Source organism: Ceratina calcarata, unplaced genomic scaffold (assembly GCF_001652005.2).
Source record: "Ceratina calcarata isolate Rehan_Ccalc_2016 unplaced genomic scaffold, ASM165200v1 scaffold555.2, whole genome shotgun sequence".
NCBI lineage: Eukaryota > Metazoa > Arthropoda > Insecta > Hymenoptera > Apidae > Ceratina > Ceratina calcarata.
Genome location: NW_017176739.1, coordinates 317,439 through 335,623, shown reverse-complemented (window position 1 = coordinate 335,623; position 18,185 = coordinate 317,439). Strand labels below are relative to the sequence as shown.

General features: G+C 36.6%; 1 protein-coding gene across 1 annotated transcript in view; it reads right to left on the bottom strand.

Moving 5' to 3' along the window:
- The window catches only part of LOC108629181 (protein tilB homolog), a 24,498-nt gene that overhangs the window by 1,463 nt on the left and 4,850 nt on the right, over window positions 1–18,185 (bottom strand). Inside the window, exons 2-3 of the mRNA XM_018031663.2 lie at window positions 348–511; window positions 110–272 (exon numbers count right to left, since the gene is read on the bottom strand). Coding sequence (XP_017887152.1) covers window positions 110–272; window positions 348–511 — 327 coding nt within the window. The remainder of the gene's footprint in view (window positions 1–109; window positions 273–347; window positions 512–18,185) is intronic.

Genomic DNA, 18,185 nt, shown 5'->3' with positions numbered 1-18,185 from the left:
ATACGTATGTATCATTAATGAAATCAAGTAAATTAAGATATTATACACTAAAATGATGTCGTGAATGATTTCTATCTATTACAAAGCATAATTTTACAAGCGATCTTACTTCTGGACTAACTGCATCGGATTGTGGTGGAGAAGCGTACACATCAAGAGGATGAACCAAAACGCGGCCCTTTATCAATGCAGTTTGTACTTCCTCGGGTGTTACTAGCTCATCGTCGAGCTTCTGCAGATTTGGCAAAGCTCTGAGAACAGCTAATCTATACCTAAACACAAACTCATTATTTAAGAATTTATTCAAGTAAATATTAAATCGTTGAATAGACGTACGAGTGTCGTACCCTTCTTTTTCGGCACAAGGATTTTCACCAAGCCATAAATTTCTTAAATTTGGCAAACCTTGAAGATAACAAACTTCATTTAAATCTTCAATATTATTATTCCTAACAAATAACTCCTGAAGGCTTAAGCAGTATTGAAAATCAGCAAGNGAAATTCTTCTCTTCTTTTACAACCGCCGTCGTGAATTATGTAATAAATTATACAAGGGACAAGAAATCAGTTACGGTTACTTTGTACTACCCATATAGCCGCAAGAGGGAAGTTGGTAAAATGATTAAAAACTGTATCTTATTTGAATAGCTGGCTCGCGGAAAAGTCGAACGCAGCGAATGCAAATTCGGGATACATCTCGCAAGAACCGGCCAGAATCATAAATTTAAATACTCCAAGAAGAGGAGCTAGAGTATACACAGTGGATATGCATTGTAAATTGGCTACGGAAAAATCTATACCCGCCGGTTATTTCGATCCGACCGGAACCGATCTCAGTGTATACAATAAGTTCTTTATTACTGACTGCATTTCAAAATAAACAAACAAACCGTTCACTGATCTAGATCCGATCAGATTCCGTGTTTTAAGGGCTCGTAAAACTGAACTGTGTGTAGAATATCGTATACAATATTGCCTATACCTCAAAAATATGTGTACAAGCTCAAATCGATAATGGAGAACTTATAACAATGAATTAATAAAATATTGTCTTGTCAGACGAAACGTATATTTTACTTGATTTCTAAAAGCTCATATAAAATATTACTGAAAGAAACTCTGCAACACTTGAATTGCAAAACATTCAAGTCCATTCGGGTAGCAATGAAATGATCACTAATGAACAATGGGAGAACACGTGTAAGTAGTAATAATGAACGTGAAATGTGGTGGGAAACTGTTATACAGGTGTTCACCGAATTTCTTGACGGTTTCGTGAGATAAACCAAGTTTTACGATTAATCAGGACGGGCTTGCGAGTCCGTAGCCCGAAACCCTCGGCTTCATACATCCCTAATCCGACTCTAATCCAAGCCGTGAAGGTGCCGGTAATAATGCGCAACCGCGGAGCCAAAATCGCATAGAATTGAATTCCAAATGTCGAGAGACAGCGAAGAAAGTCGGGAAAAAATATTTTCTAACTTTGACAAGCCTTGGAAAATGAAAAGAGAATTAATTAGTATGAGAAAAGAATATGTATACCCTGTTACTTCGGACCCTAATTGGGCCTTCAATTTCAGAAATTACCTGTCTCGATTTTATAATTTGTTCGATATTTATTAATTAGAAATCCTCTCGCTTTTTAAAAACTGTATTATATTTATAATTATGTGGCATTATACATGCTACACAATATGGTATTTATAATTATATGTATTTTATTATGGATGTTACACAATAATAGTACGCAACGGTGATGCGATAAAAAGATAAGCAACAAGTGGATACGCAGAGGCAGCCTCCAGCGTTACGTATCTAACAATAATTGAGTGTTTCATAACGAAGACGACCTTTGCCAATTTTATCTTGTCTATAAAAGAAGTTCTATAAAAAAAAAAATATAGCATCCTCACTCCTCGACTTTATTCTACCATAAACATTCCAATAGAAATATTTCAATAAAATCATTGAAATAATTATATCTATTAATTTTCCATCAATGCATAAGCATCAGTCATTCATCTGGATGAACTAAAGATTTACGTTCTCCAAATTCGAATTACGAAACGTTGAATCGAACGAGACTGTTATGTCAATGTTAATTAAAAGTCTGTTATTTACGATCGTCGCCGGGTACATAAAAGGGGAGCCTATCGCGGTCGGATTCAGCCCGTCGCGTCGAGGAAAATGCATGAAACGAATAATAAAAACGTGGAGAACAATAAAACTTGAAGCACGAATGCTAATGGAAATAACTCCGGACGATAAATCAATTGAAATTCATTCGAACGGGAATACCGCGATTTAGATTACTTACTGATAAATTGATCTCGACCGAGAATTATTACAACCGAGGATTAATAAATCATACGAAAGGCATGATTTATCATTGTGATATCGTGGCTGGAGAACGACCCCCCGGAGACGTATACGCGAACCACCCGCTCCCTATTTTCCTATCAACGATTCCGCCACCGCAAAAATACCTCTGAATCTCAATCGTTCTTTACATGATTGAACTGTATCATTTAACATTTGAGATCTGCTGTGTTCTATGATGGTAGTTGTTGAATTTATTTTTTGCTTATGTTCAAACATTTTTCAGAAGTCATTTATTGAATATATCAATGGCCTACGATAAGGGCGTTCATTAATTGTAAATTGAGCGTAAATGTCGATATTTGTAAAAAAAAAATGACGATCCGAGCGACTTCCTAACAAGAAATAGATACCAGCTATTTTGAAAGGTAAAATGATTAATGCTTCCGATGAATTCATTCCGATTGTTATTCAATGCAGAAATCACTCGATAGAAGTGATTTGTTGGAGACGCCGATGGCAGGATAAATGTGTTTAATATCGATTTCTATTAATTGCGAACACGATGTGAATCATTTGTACTTGTAAAAAGAATGATTAATGTTTTCTAACTTCGAACGGAGTCCATCGATCCAGTGAACGTGATAAATGATTCGTTCAAATAGGTTCCAGTAGTTCATTCATAGACATTGTGGTACGGAAATCTTAATATCATTCTAATAGTAGATTGTCTTTTTCTAATAGTAGATTGTTGCTTTATGACAAATTATAGTAGCCTAATTGAATCAATTGAACCTGACATTATTAGTCAAACTGTCATACTTAGTCTCTAATCACATATTTAATCCTTCAGTAAGAGTAAATTCTCAGTGCAAACATATCTCCTTTCGTTTCGTCTCAATTCGAATTGTACGTGGTCCGTGTAACAACAAATTGGAGTGCTTATTGAATAACATCATCTTGCATGACAGAAACAAATTCCTGGCGCGTGCAATGATAGAACAGCGACGGGGTGGATGCAGACGAAACGCAGCGCGGCGTAGAGAATAATTGTCTGGTCTACATTGTTTAAATCGGTCACGAGTGTCGCGTGAGAAGCGAATTTCAGCAACGGAAACACCGCGAAACGAACGAACACGGTCGTTCGTCACGCGATAATCGAAATTCCAAACGACGTGCAGTGTTAGAGTCCGTTATACATACCTAAAACACTGGGAGAATGATCTTTTGCACGTTCAAGTAAATGTAATTTATAAGGAATTTTTAGACACATCGTTTCTTGTGCTGGGTTTCTATTTCATTGTCCCCTTCGACTATTACATTATTTATTACAAATTTTTGTGTACCAATGAGTGAAAGAAAATTGTTTTTATGACAGACATATGTACCCTTAAATTAGTCCTTTTTTTAGGAAAAATGAAAAATAATTTTTCCACGGATAAAATCGTGGAAGAGAACTGACATTAAAAAGAGAATAGAGAATATCGATGGAAAGAATTTTAATGGACATGTAACGGCGAGAAATGAATGTGCGAAATTCTTTTGGAAGCGTGAAATGAAAATAAATAAAAGACCAGAGCTAGAAAGAGAAGAGGGAAATAGATAGAATAGACGGAAGAATTGAAATTGAAATTGAAGTTCGTCGGGCAAAGAGCGAAAAACGGATGCAGGAAACGAAGGAGAATGATTCTAATAAAACTGCTACCGAGTGAATAAATTTAACCGAGAATAATGAAATATTAATGTTTGAAAATTTCAAACAGAGAAAAGTTATATATTGAAAAATAGAGGAGGTGAAATAAAAAATTCTTCATACCTGATTAATTCAATATTATTAATGATAAGCAAAGTTCCATGAAACAATTGTATAATAAATTAAAGCCAGAAGTTATGCGCGCAGAATTATGATAAAGGATTCCGCCCTGGAGAGCAGTAAATTGAACAGCATTCAAACTGAAGGAGCAAACATCTCGTGGGAAGTTTTGATGAAAGTCAAGGGAAAATGAAAGCGGACGGGTAATCATTTTCCATGGCGAAACACACTAACACCGTTTCGAGGTGCGAGGCTGGGAAAATTCTGGACGACTATCATTTTATGTCATGACCGACACAATTAGCGGGCGGGGCACATCTTGTAGCAATTGATATCGCGGTACGATGCGACTTGGCAGCTTCCGCCGCCGCGCTGTGCCGCGTAATTGCTCACTCCTCTCTTTATCTGCACACGCCCGCGTATGTACAGATAATCGAACAGCCGCGGTTTATTTTCAGAAACGACTCTCGAGCGCTAAATGACCTGACCACTGATTTGCATAGCTAATGTGCGGCGTGAGAAAAATTATACTCGGAGGTCTGCAGTTTATCTTTACATAAACATTAAATAATTCGTACGCACATCGTATTTACATCGAAGACTGATAGACAGCTCTCTACTACATATATTCTATAAAAAAAAAAATATAGCATCCTCACTCCTCGACTTTATTCTACCATAAACATTCCAATAGAAATATTTCAATAAAATCATTGAAATAATTATATCTATTAATTTTCCATCAATGCATAAGCATCAGTCATTCATCTGGATGAACTAAAGATTTACGTTCTCCAAATTCGAATTACGAAACGTTGAATCGAACGAGACTGTTATGTCAATGTTAATTAAAAGTCTGTTATTTACGATCGTCGCCGGGTACATAAAAGGGGAGCCTATCGCGGTCGGATTCAGCCCGTCGCGTCGAGGAAAATGCATGAAACGAATAATAAAAACGTGGAGAACAATAAAACTTGAAGCACGAATGCTAATGGAAATAACTCCGGACGATAAATCAATTGAAATTCATTCGAACGGGAATACCGCGATTTAGATTACTTACTGATAAATTGATCTCGACCGAGAATTATTACAACCGAGGATTAATAAATCATACGAAAGGCATGATTTATCATTGTGATATCGTGGCTGGAGAACGACCCCCCGGAGACGTATACGCGAACCACCCGCTCCCTATTTTCCTATCAACGATTCCGCCACCGCAAAAATACCTCTGAATCTCAATCGTTCTTTACATGATTGAACTGTATCATTTAACATTTGAGATCTGCTGTGTTCTATGATGGTAGTTGTTGAATTTATTTTTTGCTTATGTTCAAACATTTTTCAGAAGTCATTTATTGAATATATCAATGGCCTACGATAAGGGCGTTCATTAATTGTAAATTGAGCGTAAATGTCGATATTTGTAAAAAAAAAATGACGATCCGAGCGACTTCCTAACAAGAAATAGATACCAGCTATTTTGAAAGGTAAAATGATTAATGCTTCCGATGAATTCATTCCGATTGTTATTCAATGCAGAAATCACTCGATAGAAGTGATTTGTTGGAGACGCCGATGGCAGGATAAATGTGTTTAATATCGATTTCTATTAATTGCGAACACGATGTGAATCATTTGTACTTGTAAAAAGAATGATTAATGTTTTCTAACTTCGAACGGAGTCCATCGATCCAGTGAACGTGATAAATGATTCGTTCAAATAGGTTCCAGTAGTTCATTCATAGACATTGTGGTACGGAAATCTTAATATCATTCTAATAGTAGATTGTCTTTTTCTAATAGTAGATTGTTGCTTTATGACAAATTATAGTAGCCTAATTGAATCAATTGAACCTGACATTATTAGTCAAACTGTCATACTTAGTCTCTAATCACATATTTAATCCTTCAGTAAGAGTAAATTCTCAGTGCAAACATATCTCCTTTCGTTTCGTCTCAATTCGAATTGTACGTGGTCCGTGTAACAACAAATTGGAGTGCTTATTGAATAACATCATCTTGCATGACAGAAACAAATTCCTGGCGCGTGCAATGATAGAACAGCGACGGGGTGGATGCAGACGAAACGCAGCGCGGCGTAGAGAATAATTGTCTGGTCTACATTGTTTAAATCGGTCACGAGTGTCGCGTGAGAAGCGAATTTCAGCAACGGAAACACCGCGAAACGAACGAACACGGTCGTTCGTCACGCGATAATCGAAATTCCAAACGACGTGCAGTGTTAGAGTCCGTTATACATACCTAAAACACTGGGAGAATGATCTTTTGCACGTTCAAGTAAATGTAATTTATAAGGAATTTTTAGACACATCGTTTCTTGTGCTGGGTTTCTATTTCATTGTCCCCTTCGACTATTACATTATTTATTACAAATTTTTGTGTACCAATGAGTGAAAGAAAATTGTTTTTATGACAGACATATGTACCCTTAAATTAGTCCTTTTTTTAGGAAAAATGAAAAATAATTTTTCCACGGATAAAATCGTGGAAGAGAACTGACATTAAAAAGAGAATAGAGAATATCGATGGAAAGAATTTTAATGGACATGTAACGGCGAGAAATGAATGTGCGAAATTCTTTTGGAAGCGTGAAATGAAAATAAATAAAAGACCAGAGCTAGAAAGAGAAGAGGGAAATAGATAGAATAGACGGAAGAATTGAAATTGAAATTGAAGTTCGTCGGGCAAAGAGCGAAAAACGGATGCAGGAAACGAAGGAGAATGATTCTAATAAAACTGCTACCGAGTGAATAAATTTAACCGAGAATAATGAAATATTAATGTTTGAAAATTTCAAACAGAGAAAAGTTATATATTGAAAAATAGAGGAGGTGAAATAAAAAATTCTTCATACCTGATTAATTCAATATTATTAATGATAAGCAAAGTTCCATGAAACAATTGTATAATAAATTAAAGCCAGAAGTTATGCGCGCAGAATTATGATAAAGGATTCCGCCCTGGAGAGCAGTAAATTGAACAGCATTCAAACTGAAGGAGCAAACATCTCGTGGGAAGTTTTGATGAAAGTCAAGGGAAAATGAAAGCGGACGGGTAATCATTTTCCATGGCGAAACACACTAACACCGTTTCGAGGTGCGAGGCTGGGAAAATTCTGGACGACTATCATTTTATGTCATGACCGACACAATTAGCGGGCGGGGCACATCTTGTAGCAATTGATATCGCGGTACGATGCGACTTGGCAGCTTCCGCCGCCGCGCTGTGCCGCGTAATTGCTCACTCCTCTCTTTATCTGCACACGCCCGCGTATGTACAGATAATCGAACAGCCGCGGTTTATTTTCAGAAACGACTCTCGAGCGCTAAATGACCTGACCACTGATTTGCATAGCTAATGTGCGGCGTGAGAAAAATTATACTCGGAGGTCTGCAGTTTATCTTTACATAAACATTAAATAATTCGTACGCACATCGTATTTACATCGAAGACTGATAGACAGCTCTCTACTACATATATTGTTTGTTTGCTAAATGCATTTTGTCTCTGAATTTGCGGCATCCCATACGATTTGATAACAATTTTATTACCGTGACTTATTAACTGTATCCGAGATTAAGTGGAAAGAGGACGGAAATACATTTAGCCGTGAAGTCATGTCCGTCTGTTGGCAGTGGATAGCTTTTCCTTGTTTCGTGATAAACGACGGCCAGAGATTATTATTGGCCGAAGGATTATTTCGGGGCAAGAGAAATGAAATTTTCGTGAAAGATTAGTTAGGAATCTATGAAACTGATACGAAGTTCGAGTCCGTTATGGTACGACACGGCTACTGTTCATGGGGAGGGAAAGTTTGATATATGGGAATTTCGTAAACTTTCCATCGTAACCTTCCGTTGGGCGAAACGGCGGGAACTTTGTTCAAGGGATAGAGCAAAATTTATAGACCAAGTATGGATTTGTGAATTATTATATCCATTTTTTATGTGAATAAATCTTAAGTAGAAGGAAATATAAATAGAATAGATGTTTCTAATCGGTTTTCAAGTATCTAAAATAAAATACTTTAAGTATTGTATGTATAAATGTGAAGATAATTCATTTCATGTTTTAATTATGTGTTAAATACTGAAATCATTGAATTGATTGATAACTTCATTCTGATTGTAAAATAAATTGTTCTACTATCTAAATCAGATGTTTGCAGTTATAATTGATTCCTCTTTGCTATTTTAGTAAGTCGAATAAAATTGCCTACGAAAATAGCGCAGCACCTGTATTTGAGTGTCAGTGGCCGATATTCGTTCGCAAATCTTTGGTGCAACGACTCAACGGTTCATCGGTCCAGGTCCAGGCCTCGTAAACGGAGCGCCCGAATTAAATTCGCGTGGCAATGTTTATTGATAGCACTCAGCTGTTTTTGTTTTGGCAGGCGGCTTCGCGACGACACGCACGCACTGAGCTGCACGGCCCTCGCGTGAAAAGACTAGACGTGTCGTCATCTCGTTATTGTTATTTCGAGCGTTGTCGAAGGTTGTGCATCAAACTGTGTGCGACGACTCGATAACGAGATTCGTCTACGTCGATTGCTTTTTCATATAAAGGCAAGAATATTATTAAATACGAAGATAGAAGAGACGTATCTTAGGATCGTGAAGGTAAAATAAATCAACACTTGTCATGTCTGTACTTATCACGTCATATAAAACTCATTCTGTCCAAATGCGATCATGCAATGTAAAAGTGGCTGAATTATGATTAATAAAAACGAATCTTGGCATTTTTATTTCACGATCCTTGACCAAATGACTGAACCTACTTAAAGACAACGTTCAACTCGAATTCATGAGGCATGGGTTGGACTTTAGAAACGGTACTGATTGTGAGCGAAAAACTACAATCTGGATCTACTTACAATTAGATGGATCCTTCTTGAATATCTCTCAAGTTTCGTACAATTCCGAACAATAAAAACGAAGTTAATATGAATTTTATTTACATCAAACCCGTAAAGACGTACTGAAATTTAGATAAATCGTTTCTGGACACGTCTTTAAAGTTTCAAAACCAGGAATAACATTTTTACGAGCCCTTAATCACTATGTGCTTCTATCGAGGTGAAAGACAATTTCAAGAATGCCTGACGATTTTTACTCGTGAATTATTTGTACTAGTAGAACTTGTATGGGACATTATTTATAACTGACAGCTAAAGATACAAGTTCTGTATGAAATATTTTCCGTTAGGACCAAGAAAAAGTTTTTACGATAAACAATTTTATTTATTAATTAATTATTGACGTTAACGAAATTAATAATTAATAAATAAATTACTAAAATAAATTCGTATTTCTATCGTAAGACTCATTTATAACGTAAAATAGATCATGAGCCATTCATTGTGCAGCCCAATTTCCAGGCAAGAACCAAGAGCAGTAAATTGATCGTTCGGTTAGCCGCAAACCCTGACCGTGTACAGTTAGCAAGTTGTTCTTTACTTGAGGTAACAGCACTTCACGTGTCGGCCAGTATGTGTGTATACCTAAATAGCCTCGGTTAGTACATCCATTCACCAAGCGCAAGAACGATATCTGAATTGGAAACGGAGAACAAGAAGTTAGCCCATCAACCCTCTGATGTGTAGGATTAATCAAATAACTTTCTGCGAGAAATACATTCTTCTGCTTGTTTAACTTCGAATACCTAATAAAATTTTTATAGCATACTTAAATAAAATTACTTTAAAAGAACGTATCAGTTGAATATTATTTTGTAGAAGGAAAACTGCAATTCCCAGAAGATCCTCAAAGTAATTTAGCAAATGTACTACGCTCGGTGTTTCGAAGATGAGAAAAATTGAAAATATGCCAGGAACTCGTCGGAACATACTACATGTGTTCGAATCGACCACGGGCGTTATCAACCGGTGATAAACTGTCGTTTCGTTGACGATTATTCAGTCAAACAGCACACGAAACTATGACTCATGTAATATCGGTTTCCGCGTGTTTTCCATAATTGTCCGATAACTACGGAGTTCGTTGCTTCGTTCCATCGCAAAAAACTGGTTCATATCCAATAAGCCCTTCGTCCTTCTCGATCCGACGCGTTCCTCTCCCTTTGTCCGTACAGGCTATGGTGACGAGAATTAATTCGGAGATTAATAAACTTTTAATTGACACGTCGCACCGCCGCCGCGTCTGACGAGCAGAACGCTGCTGGCAAATTGGCGGAGATGGAAAAGGAAAAAGCGAGATTAATGGAACAGCGAAGCTTCTCACGATTAACACTGCTGGTTTCTGATCGATGAAGACAAGATGCGGATCATCCAGTTTTACTATGAAAAGAAATGTCTGGATCGTTTAATAGATTACAAGACGAAGATTAATGCTTTTAATAGATCTTGCAACTTAACTATCCTTGTATAGAAGATTCCAAATTTCCAATATAATTATGGATTACAATGTTCATTATAGTATTTCGACGAAAATAATATAATAAAGGACGAGAAGAATCAGCATGACACCAAAACTAGTTAGAAAAGCTGTCAAGCTCAAAGAACCGCAATTAATCAATATATACATCGAATCAAGGAAATGGAATTTAGTTTCGACGTCGAATCCGCAAACGGATTTGGGATTTCTTGCGCGGCACGCGCGTTGCATAATCGAAATTGCCTCAACCTTGCACGGCGCATCAATCTTGTCCGCGTCTTAGAATGTAAATCGCGTTTTATATTCTATCCGGAATCATCCGCGTGGTTCACGGAAAAGGAAGATTGAGAGCGAGCATTAAATTACTCGGATTAAACGTTAAGACCGTCTCAATGTGCTTATGGAAGTGGCACTTTATGTGCCGTCCTTCCTTAATCATTAAACGATTATTTAATCTTTAAAATACCTGCTATTTTATATCATTTCATCTTTACGTTCTTTATTATTCATTTATGCACCTAACGTACTGTTTATATTTATTATTGCTACACGAGAAACTAAATAATTGCTTCCTTCAATTCTTTACATGCTTCTTGACTTTTAACTTTTCTTGTATTATTCTTATATCAGAATTTAGTACGTAAGTCTCACGTGTGTTAAAAGCTTTTTCGAAAGGCCCGAAATATTTCACACCTTTCCACTTTAAAACATCTAAAAGCTTGAAACTTGTTTCGCACTAGAAGCCAAGAAATTCTCGCTTTTTTTCTTTTCAAATTATCACGTTATAAGTCACATACATATATAGAATCACATAGAAATTACTTCGCATTTCACATACAAAGAAAACCACCCGCGCCATTTAGCTGCGTTCAAGTTTTTCTTCTCCCCGTTTGCCAATTCGTTTAGCACTTTCTAAGAAATAAACGGAGAATGGAAACGCGGCTCTGCGATTCGTTGGATTCGACAAAGATTACTTCTCTGCGGAGATCTCATCGATTGGAGCAGACACAAGTCATGCCTGTAGAACAAATACATAAACCTGCCTCCTTTTTCTCGTTTTCGTTATTTTCCTTCGGGGTTTCGCGATGGAACAAAAGACACAATAGGAAATGTAACCGAGTCATTGAGCGATCTCCGTTGTTGTTGAATAAAATAAAATGTTGTCAATTATAGACGAGTAAAACAGTCACATGTAATAATTCACAGAAATCATGGGAATCATTATTCTGACTTTAAGATTCAATATGTGAAGCAGAAAGTGGTTCCATATTTCGTGCCGACGTTATTGTTTACGGATGGTCACCAGGAAAATTCTGTTTAGCGAATACATAGGATCGTATCACGACAGCATTTCGCGTGACAACTAGAATAGGTGTCTCAGTCACCGTTTGTCCACCTGTTCTATATTTCTTTTGCGGCCTTTAATGCAGCAAGAGTGACCGTCCCGTTGGGCATCGTTATTACAAAATAATTAGTCGAATTATCTAATCGTGTTGAATTTGTTTATTCAATTTTCAAATGACGAGATTGAATATAATAATTGACACGCTTATTCAAGTATTTTTTAGAGATGATTATACAATCTGAATTAACTTAATTCTTATATTATTAATTCAATTTCATTCAACAAACGAACGATCAAAATTGCAATTGAGATAATATTAGTTCAATCTCCTTTAGAACATTTAAATAATACAAAATTTGAATATAAATAAGCTCTGCGTTCAACGTTACCCAGCGATTGTATTGCAATTAATTTTGAAAGCATTTGCCATCAACAAAGAGGAAAGACCAGAAAATTTCGTTGAAAAGCAGTCGCGTTTATCAGTGGATTATTTCGAATAACATTTTACGCGATTACGGTTGAATAAATTCCCAGCTTATTCCTGATAAAATTCGGCTCGTGCTGTTTCATCACGATGAAACGCGAACGCAACCTACGCTATAGTATTGACTCTTCTTTAAATTTACGGTTTTAATCTTCCTCGAATCTCGATATTTTCTAAAGTTTGCGAATAAATAACTAAATATAATAATTCGACGTATTTAATCAACTTGATTATATAAATCACTGTCTGTGATAATCCAATATTCTTTTTCAATCCTCCTACGTTTTATCAAATCTAAAGATCTTTTATTGAGTTTTATCGATAAAACTTAAAACACTCCAACTCCGAGATATTTAAATCAGCTTAGAAAATCGAGAAGTTCTATCGCACAAAAGGAAATAAATGTTTCTTAAAATCAATTCAAGTGTAAGAATTTATTCATATAAGGAATCCTAATAAATTTTTTGTAATTAAGTAAATAATTGAATTCAAATGATTATTTTTAACGTATTGTATGTATATTACATTGCAATAAAGACTCATAAAAATTGTTTAGCCATTTTTAAATACAAGTATCTCATTAATCTCATTAAAAAAGATCTCGTCGAATTTCAGTAATAAAATATTGCTAAATCCGAGGAGATAATCGAGAAATGATTGCGTTTCGAAACCTGTCGACGCTGCAACTTCTCTTTTCTCCAAGAGGTCGCAGAAACCCCGATTCCGCGCGTAGGTACTAATAAATCGAGCTTTATTCGATTCGAATCGACCTCGTTGAAATGGAACCACTGATCGAATCTTTCTCCCACGCTACAGTTCTTCTGCTCGGAACGCACAAATATCTTATAGTTACAATCGATTCGAATTCATTTATTTGATTGGACGAAATCAAATTGTGAAAGAAAGATTGAGAATCTTGTGCCGAACAGTCTAAAAAATGCATGTTAGGAATTTACATTTAATAGTAGCGCTCACTGATTAGAACTGAAAAGTAAAATGATTTGTTTCGCTCACTGAACGTATACATTTTGTAAAAGCTTGCCATTTTCTTCAAAGTATTTCACGTGTCTAAAGTAAATCCTCGGTTACCTCGATATTCCCTGTATTCGTTATTTTACGAATGGAATCGACGCAACCGGACGGACGAAATTCATCTGGGCCGCGAGTGGATCCCCGAACGCTGACCGAAACCATTGACCAAAAAGCGCGAACCGACCACTGGAAAATCGATTCAATGGTCCAGATCCATCGCATGCCCGCAGAAACTTGTCTTTACTACAAACTCGTTCCTAAAACTGATGGCCCGTAGCCCATCTATATGTTCTAACCCAGTGAATCAGAGACCAGAGAACCAGCAGATTCTCAATCACGCTCCTCGCGAAAAGCTTCTCTAAGACAGACCAATTCGATTAATCGGCAGTGATCAATTGATCTACCTTTCTTTCTTTCTTCCTTCCAATTGGCGTAATTCAGTCGCCGTGAAACTGAGATACGTTCCTGTCGCATGAATAAGAAGAATGATTTGGGATAATAATTGGCAGGGCCTGATCAGATATTAATAACGTACTTCAATAAACAATACATCCGAAAGTCCTTAATATCCTAGTTACCGGTTTCAATGTACAGTCTTCACAATAATAACATGTACCGTTTGGAAATACTAACAGACGCGCGAGAAATAACGCACGATCGTTAGACATGTAATTACATGTACGCATCGGCCAGATATTCTGATTACAACTCAAGAGACACGGTAATTAAATCGCAGAAATCCATACTAATCCACTGACATTATGTTCAAGTCGGTGTACATATGTGTAATGAACACGAGCCTAAATCCCAGCAGTTCTAATTCTCATACGTACAATAGCCTCTAGATATCCGAAGAGATGAGTTTCCTACAATTGCTCATTATTCGAGCGCGCAGTATGGATAAAAGTAAGCAGTGTTGACTGTGCGGACGAGGCAACAATAGAAAAACAAGAAGAAGAAACAAACAGAAAAGATTCAAGGCACACGTGGAGATAACACCGTTGAAATTTAGTGGGGAAGAGAGTACATAAACTTTATTGTAATTTTTTATATAAGGTGTTCAGCAGATCCGTACCACCGATAGTTTTAATCGCTTATAATTCTGGTATTTTCACGTTGTCTGTAACCACTGCATTGTTATATCACATATAATACTATGTCTTGTGTTACTATACGTGACACTGGATGCAAATTACCAGAGTTAAAAATAGAATTTCTTCCAATACGATAAATCAGATGAATGATAATCAATCCTATAATTGCAGTTAATAACTTCCTCTTACTCAGAATTTTATAAAAATCACTGATCCATGAGTTATCTTCTACTTCCTGTTAATAAACCATTAAATAGTGATTCAACTGTAAGTGGATTAATTTCAATAAAAATCAATAAACACGTGGAACTATAACTTTATCTCTGAAGCCTCACAGGCTATTTCTAAACGTGCACGGCCGCGTAATTGATGCTTTGTGATTGAATAATTAATGAAGATGTGAATGCTAATCGGCCGTTTACAGTGAACCTCATATCACGCGGGGTAATACCTTCCTCGTTACATGAATTCGTGTTACACAAGCCACATGGCTGACATGAGTAACGCGTGAATAAAAATCTCGTCGTACAATTCCGTTGTAGTCAAGACAAATCACGTTTGTGCTAATTCATGCATAAGTAACAACAGAGTTTTCCGTACTTTCAGCTAACGTGACAGCAGTGAACGTAAAAAAATTTTTATAATCCAGTGTCCTATACGTGAAACTAAAATCGTAGGTCACTTACTTAATTTCTTCCAAGGATTCCGCAGGACGCCTTAACAAGAATTCACTATCTTTCCCACTTCACTTCACACCGATTTCCGATTCACAAAACATCATCATTCACGAAGTACCGTCCGAACATCACGAACACCGGATTGTCTCTGAACGCAGGACGTTTCATTTCACCGCAATCACCCTTTGCAACTGCCACCTTGTATAATCTTTCTTGCGCCAAATAAAAACTAACCCAATATGTTCACCTGGACACGAAGACACCTGTTCTTCTCTCGTGCTTTCCGCGAGGATCCACGCGACTCGGGGACGGCATGGGAACGTCAAAGACACAACAAACCCGAATTTCACGTTTTAATTAGAGTAGGAAACTCGCGGAAAGGGTCGGAGACCGAACAACATACACTAGATTATTTCTTGGTTGATTCTTTGGCTTTGGATTACGTAATATTGAATGTACTTTGCGCAGAATGAACGAATCGTTTTTTAGGGTTGAATTTCGAACAGTGGAAAGCGCGCGCACAAATCGAACAAAGCTTGCAGCGTGGCGGGTCGGCCGCGACTGAATCGAGCCAAGTCGGCTCGGGACGCGAACGCGTCGAGCTTGAATGAGCGTGGCCGAGCGACGAAGACGGCCGAACCACGACTAAGCGAGACGGAACGATACCGTCGAAGGGTTGGAGTGGGGCCGTAATGTCTAAACCGGGAGAGGGAGGGACGATGATAACGATAAAGGCAGGAGACGGAAAGGAAGTTGTGATATTATAATTGTAGTGATAGCATGCGTGATATTGTTAGCCTGATGCGTATCGCGAGAACAGCCGTGTGTCTGGCTGTTCCCGTGAGTTGTGTGTGTTCCATTTATTATATGTATTTAGTTATTTACTTGTGGAATAAAATCTATTAGAAAATATATGTAGACGTAGGGAATGAGAATCGTTATTTCGATTAGTTTGTCGTTTATTGATTTTTTTATAGAACAGACTTTATATGAAGTGTGGTGGGAAACTATGGTATTCACTATCGTGACACTGGACATCATAACGTGGAAATTGTAGTGTTACACAATGTCGTGAAGCTAGAAAGTGAGCTGTTATTATTGTTCGGCAAAATGTTGAGAGCTTACATAATTACAGGTCGAAGTCTACTCCTCATTTTAATTACTAACATTTTGTAAAGAATCACCGAGAGATATATATTGGCGTAGACTTTCATTTCATGGCAATCACATGAAGAATCGGTTAAGCTGCATGAGAGCAAAGTACGAAAAAGGAGATTAACGAAAAGCTAAATCGAAAATAAAAAGCATGAGTGGAAGATAAATGGACATCAAAAAGCGAGGAATGAATTTTTCAGCGAAATAGTCATAGTATAAAAAGTAATTGAAACGAAAAATTTTAACAATATAAATGAAATTTTATTGAATATCCTGAAACAATACAATTGCAACCGGGAAAAAGGATTCCACAGAAGTCATGAAATTTCGCACGAAAATTGTACTGTGAAAATTTTAATCAAAACGAGGAATTATATTTTTTAATGAATAATAGTTATAAAGTTAAATGGGAAAAGGATTTTATCTCTACAGTTGAGAAGGATGGAACAACAAGAAATTAAAACGTTCTCGTAAAGGAAAGGATTGAAGATAGAATTTTATGAAGAACGAAGCCCAGAAATAACCTTGAACATACAAAGGAAGTTACCTCCAAGGGGTGGAAAGGAAAAAACCGTACGAATTTGTATAAAAACGATAATGATCTAAAAAGAAAAAAAGGATTTCGAAAAGAACTGTGTATTAAAAAAAGGAGGTTCAGTGAATAAGGAGAAAAGAGTAGCCTTGATAAACCAGGAACAATATTGCATTGTGAAAATTTAAAATTTTTAACTTATATCGTTAGTTTTAAAAAATCATGAGAGACATGTTGGAAAAAGAAACGCAGTAAAGCAGTCGGAAATCTGTAAGAAACGGACTGGTACAATTTAAAGCAAGAGCTCCATTTCAAGCAAGCGAGAAATCGTTTCTAGGACCGATTCAAAGCGACTCGCTATTGTTACGAATCAGTGAATCAACGACTGTCAGAACACTTATCCCAGAAGAACGATCGATTATCGGAAACCCTATAATAGATGTACTCGTAACGATTCTCGACCCATGACTGCATTATCCATCGCTTGTGAAAGGCCACAAACACCAATTTACTCGCACACATAACTTTTTCAACCCCTATTATACAATACACTGTCAGGGAATTGTACTTTACCGAGAAATACAAATAAAGTAACAATAAAATCAGTTGAATATTTCCAATTCCCAAATCTTGTTAAACGTGTGTATAATCTATAACAATATATGGAACAACGTACAAAGTGTACAGTAAAAAGAAGAATAATATAACAGTTATCATCGAATCGACGAAAGTATTCGCTTCTCCATTTATTCGTATGGAAGATAAATGTACCTAAAGATAATAGAATAACTATAGTTCGATATTGTTCTGAAAGAGTATTAAAGGTGAGGGAGCACGGCAAGTATAATTGGATTAGAAAATACAGAACGATGATATAAAAAATAAACCGTAATCTTTATTGCTGTTTAAATGTAGATATATGTATGTGCATAAATAGCAGATCGTCCCACACTGGAACTCCGATTGATATCATTATTTGTTTTACCCTCCGGCGATCAACCCTGGGTCACTCACTTTTGCATATAGGTACGTGTATGTACGTAGCCGAAGGTAGTCGAGCATATGTTGTGTTATATTATACATATTTGTATAGATAACAAAATGTAATGAATGTAAACGATTCTCTGTAAAATACACACAGAAGCTAATTCTAAAGTACATTAGTTAAAACCATATAACATGACCCAGTGTTGGTCAGCTATCTGAGAGTTATAATTCACATTGAAACTTGATTTTCCTTAGTTTATAAGTATATTAATCTATGCTAAAATGCTGGCAGTAAGTTCTTCATTCACAAAGTTAATTTGATATT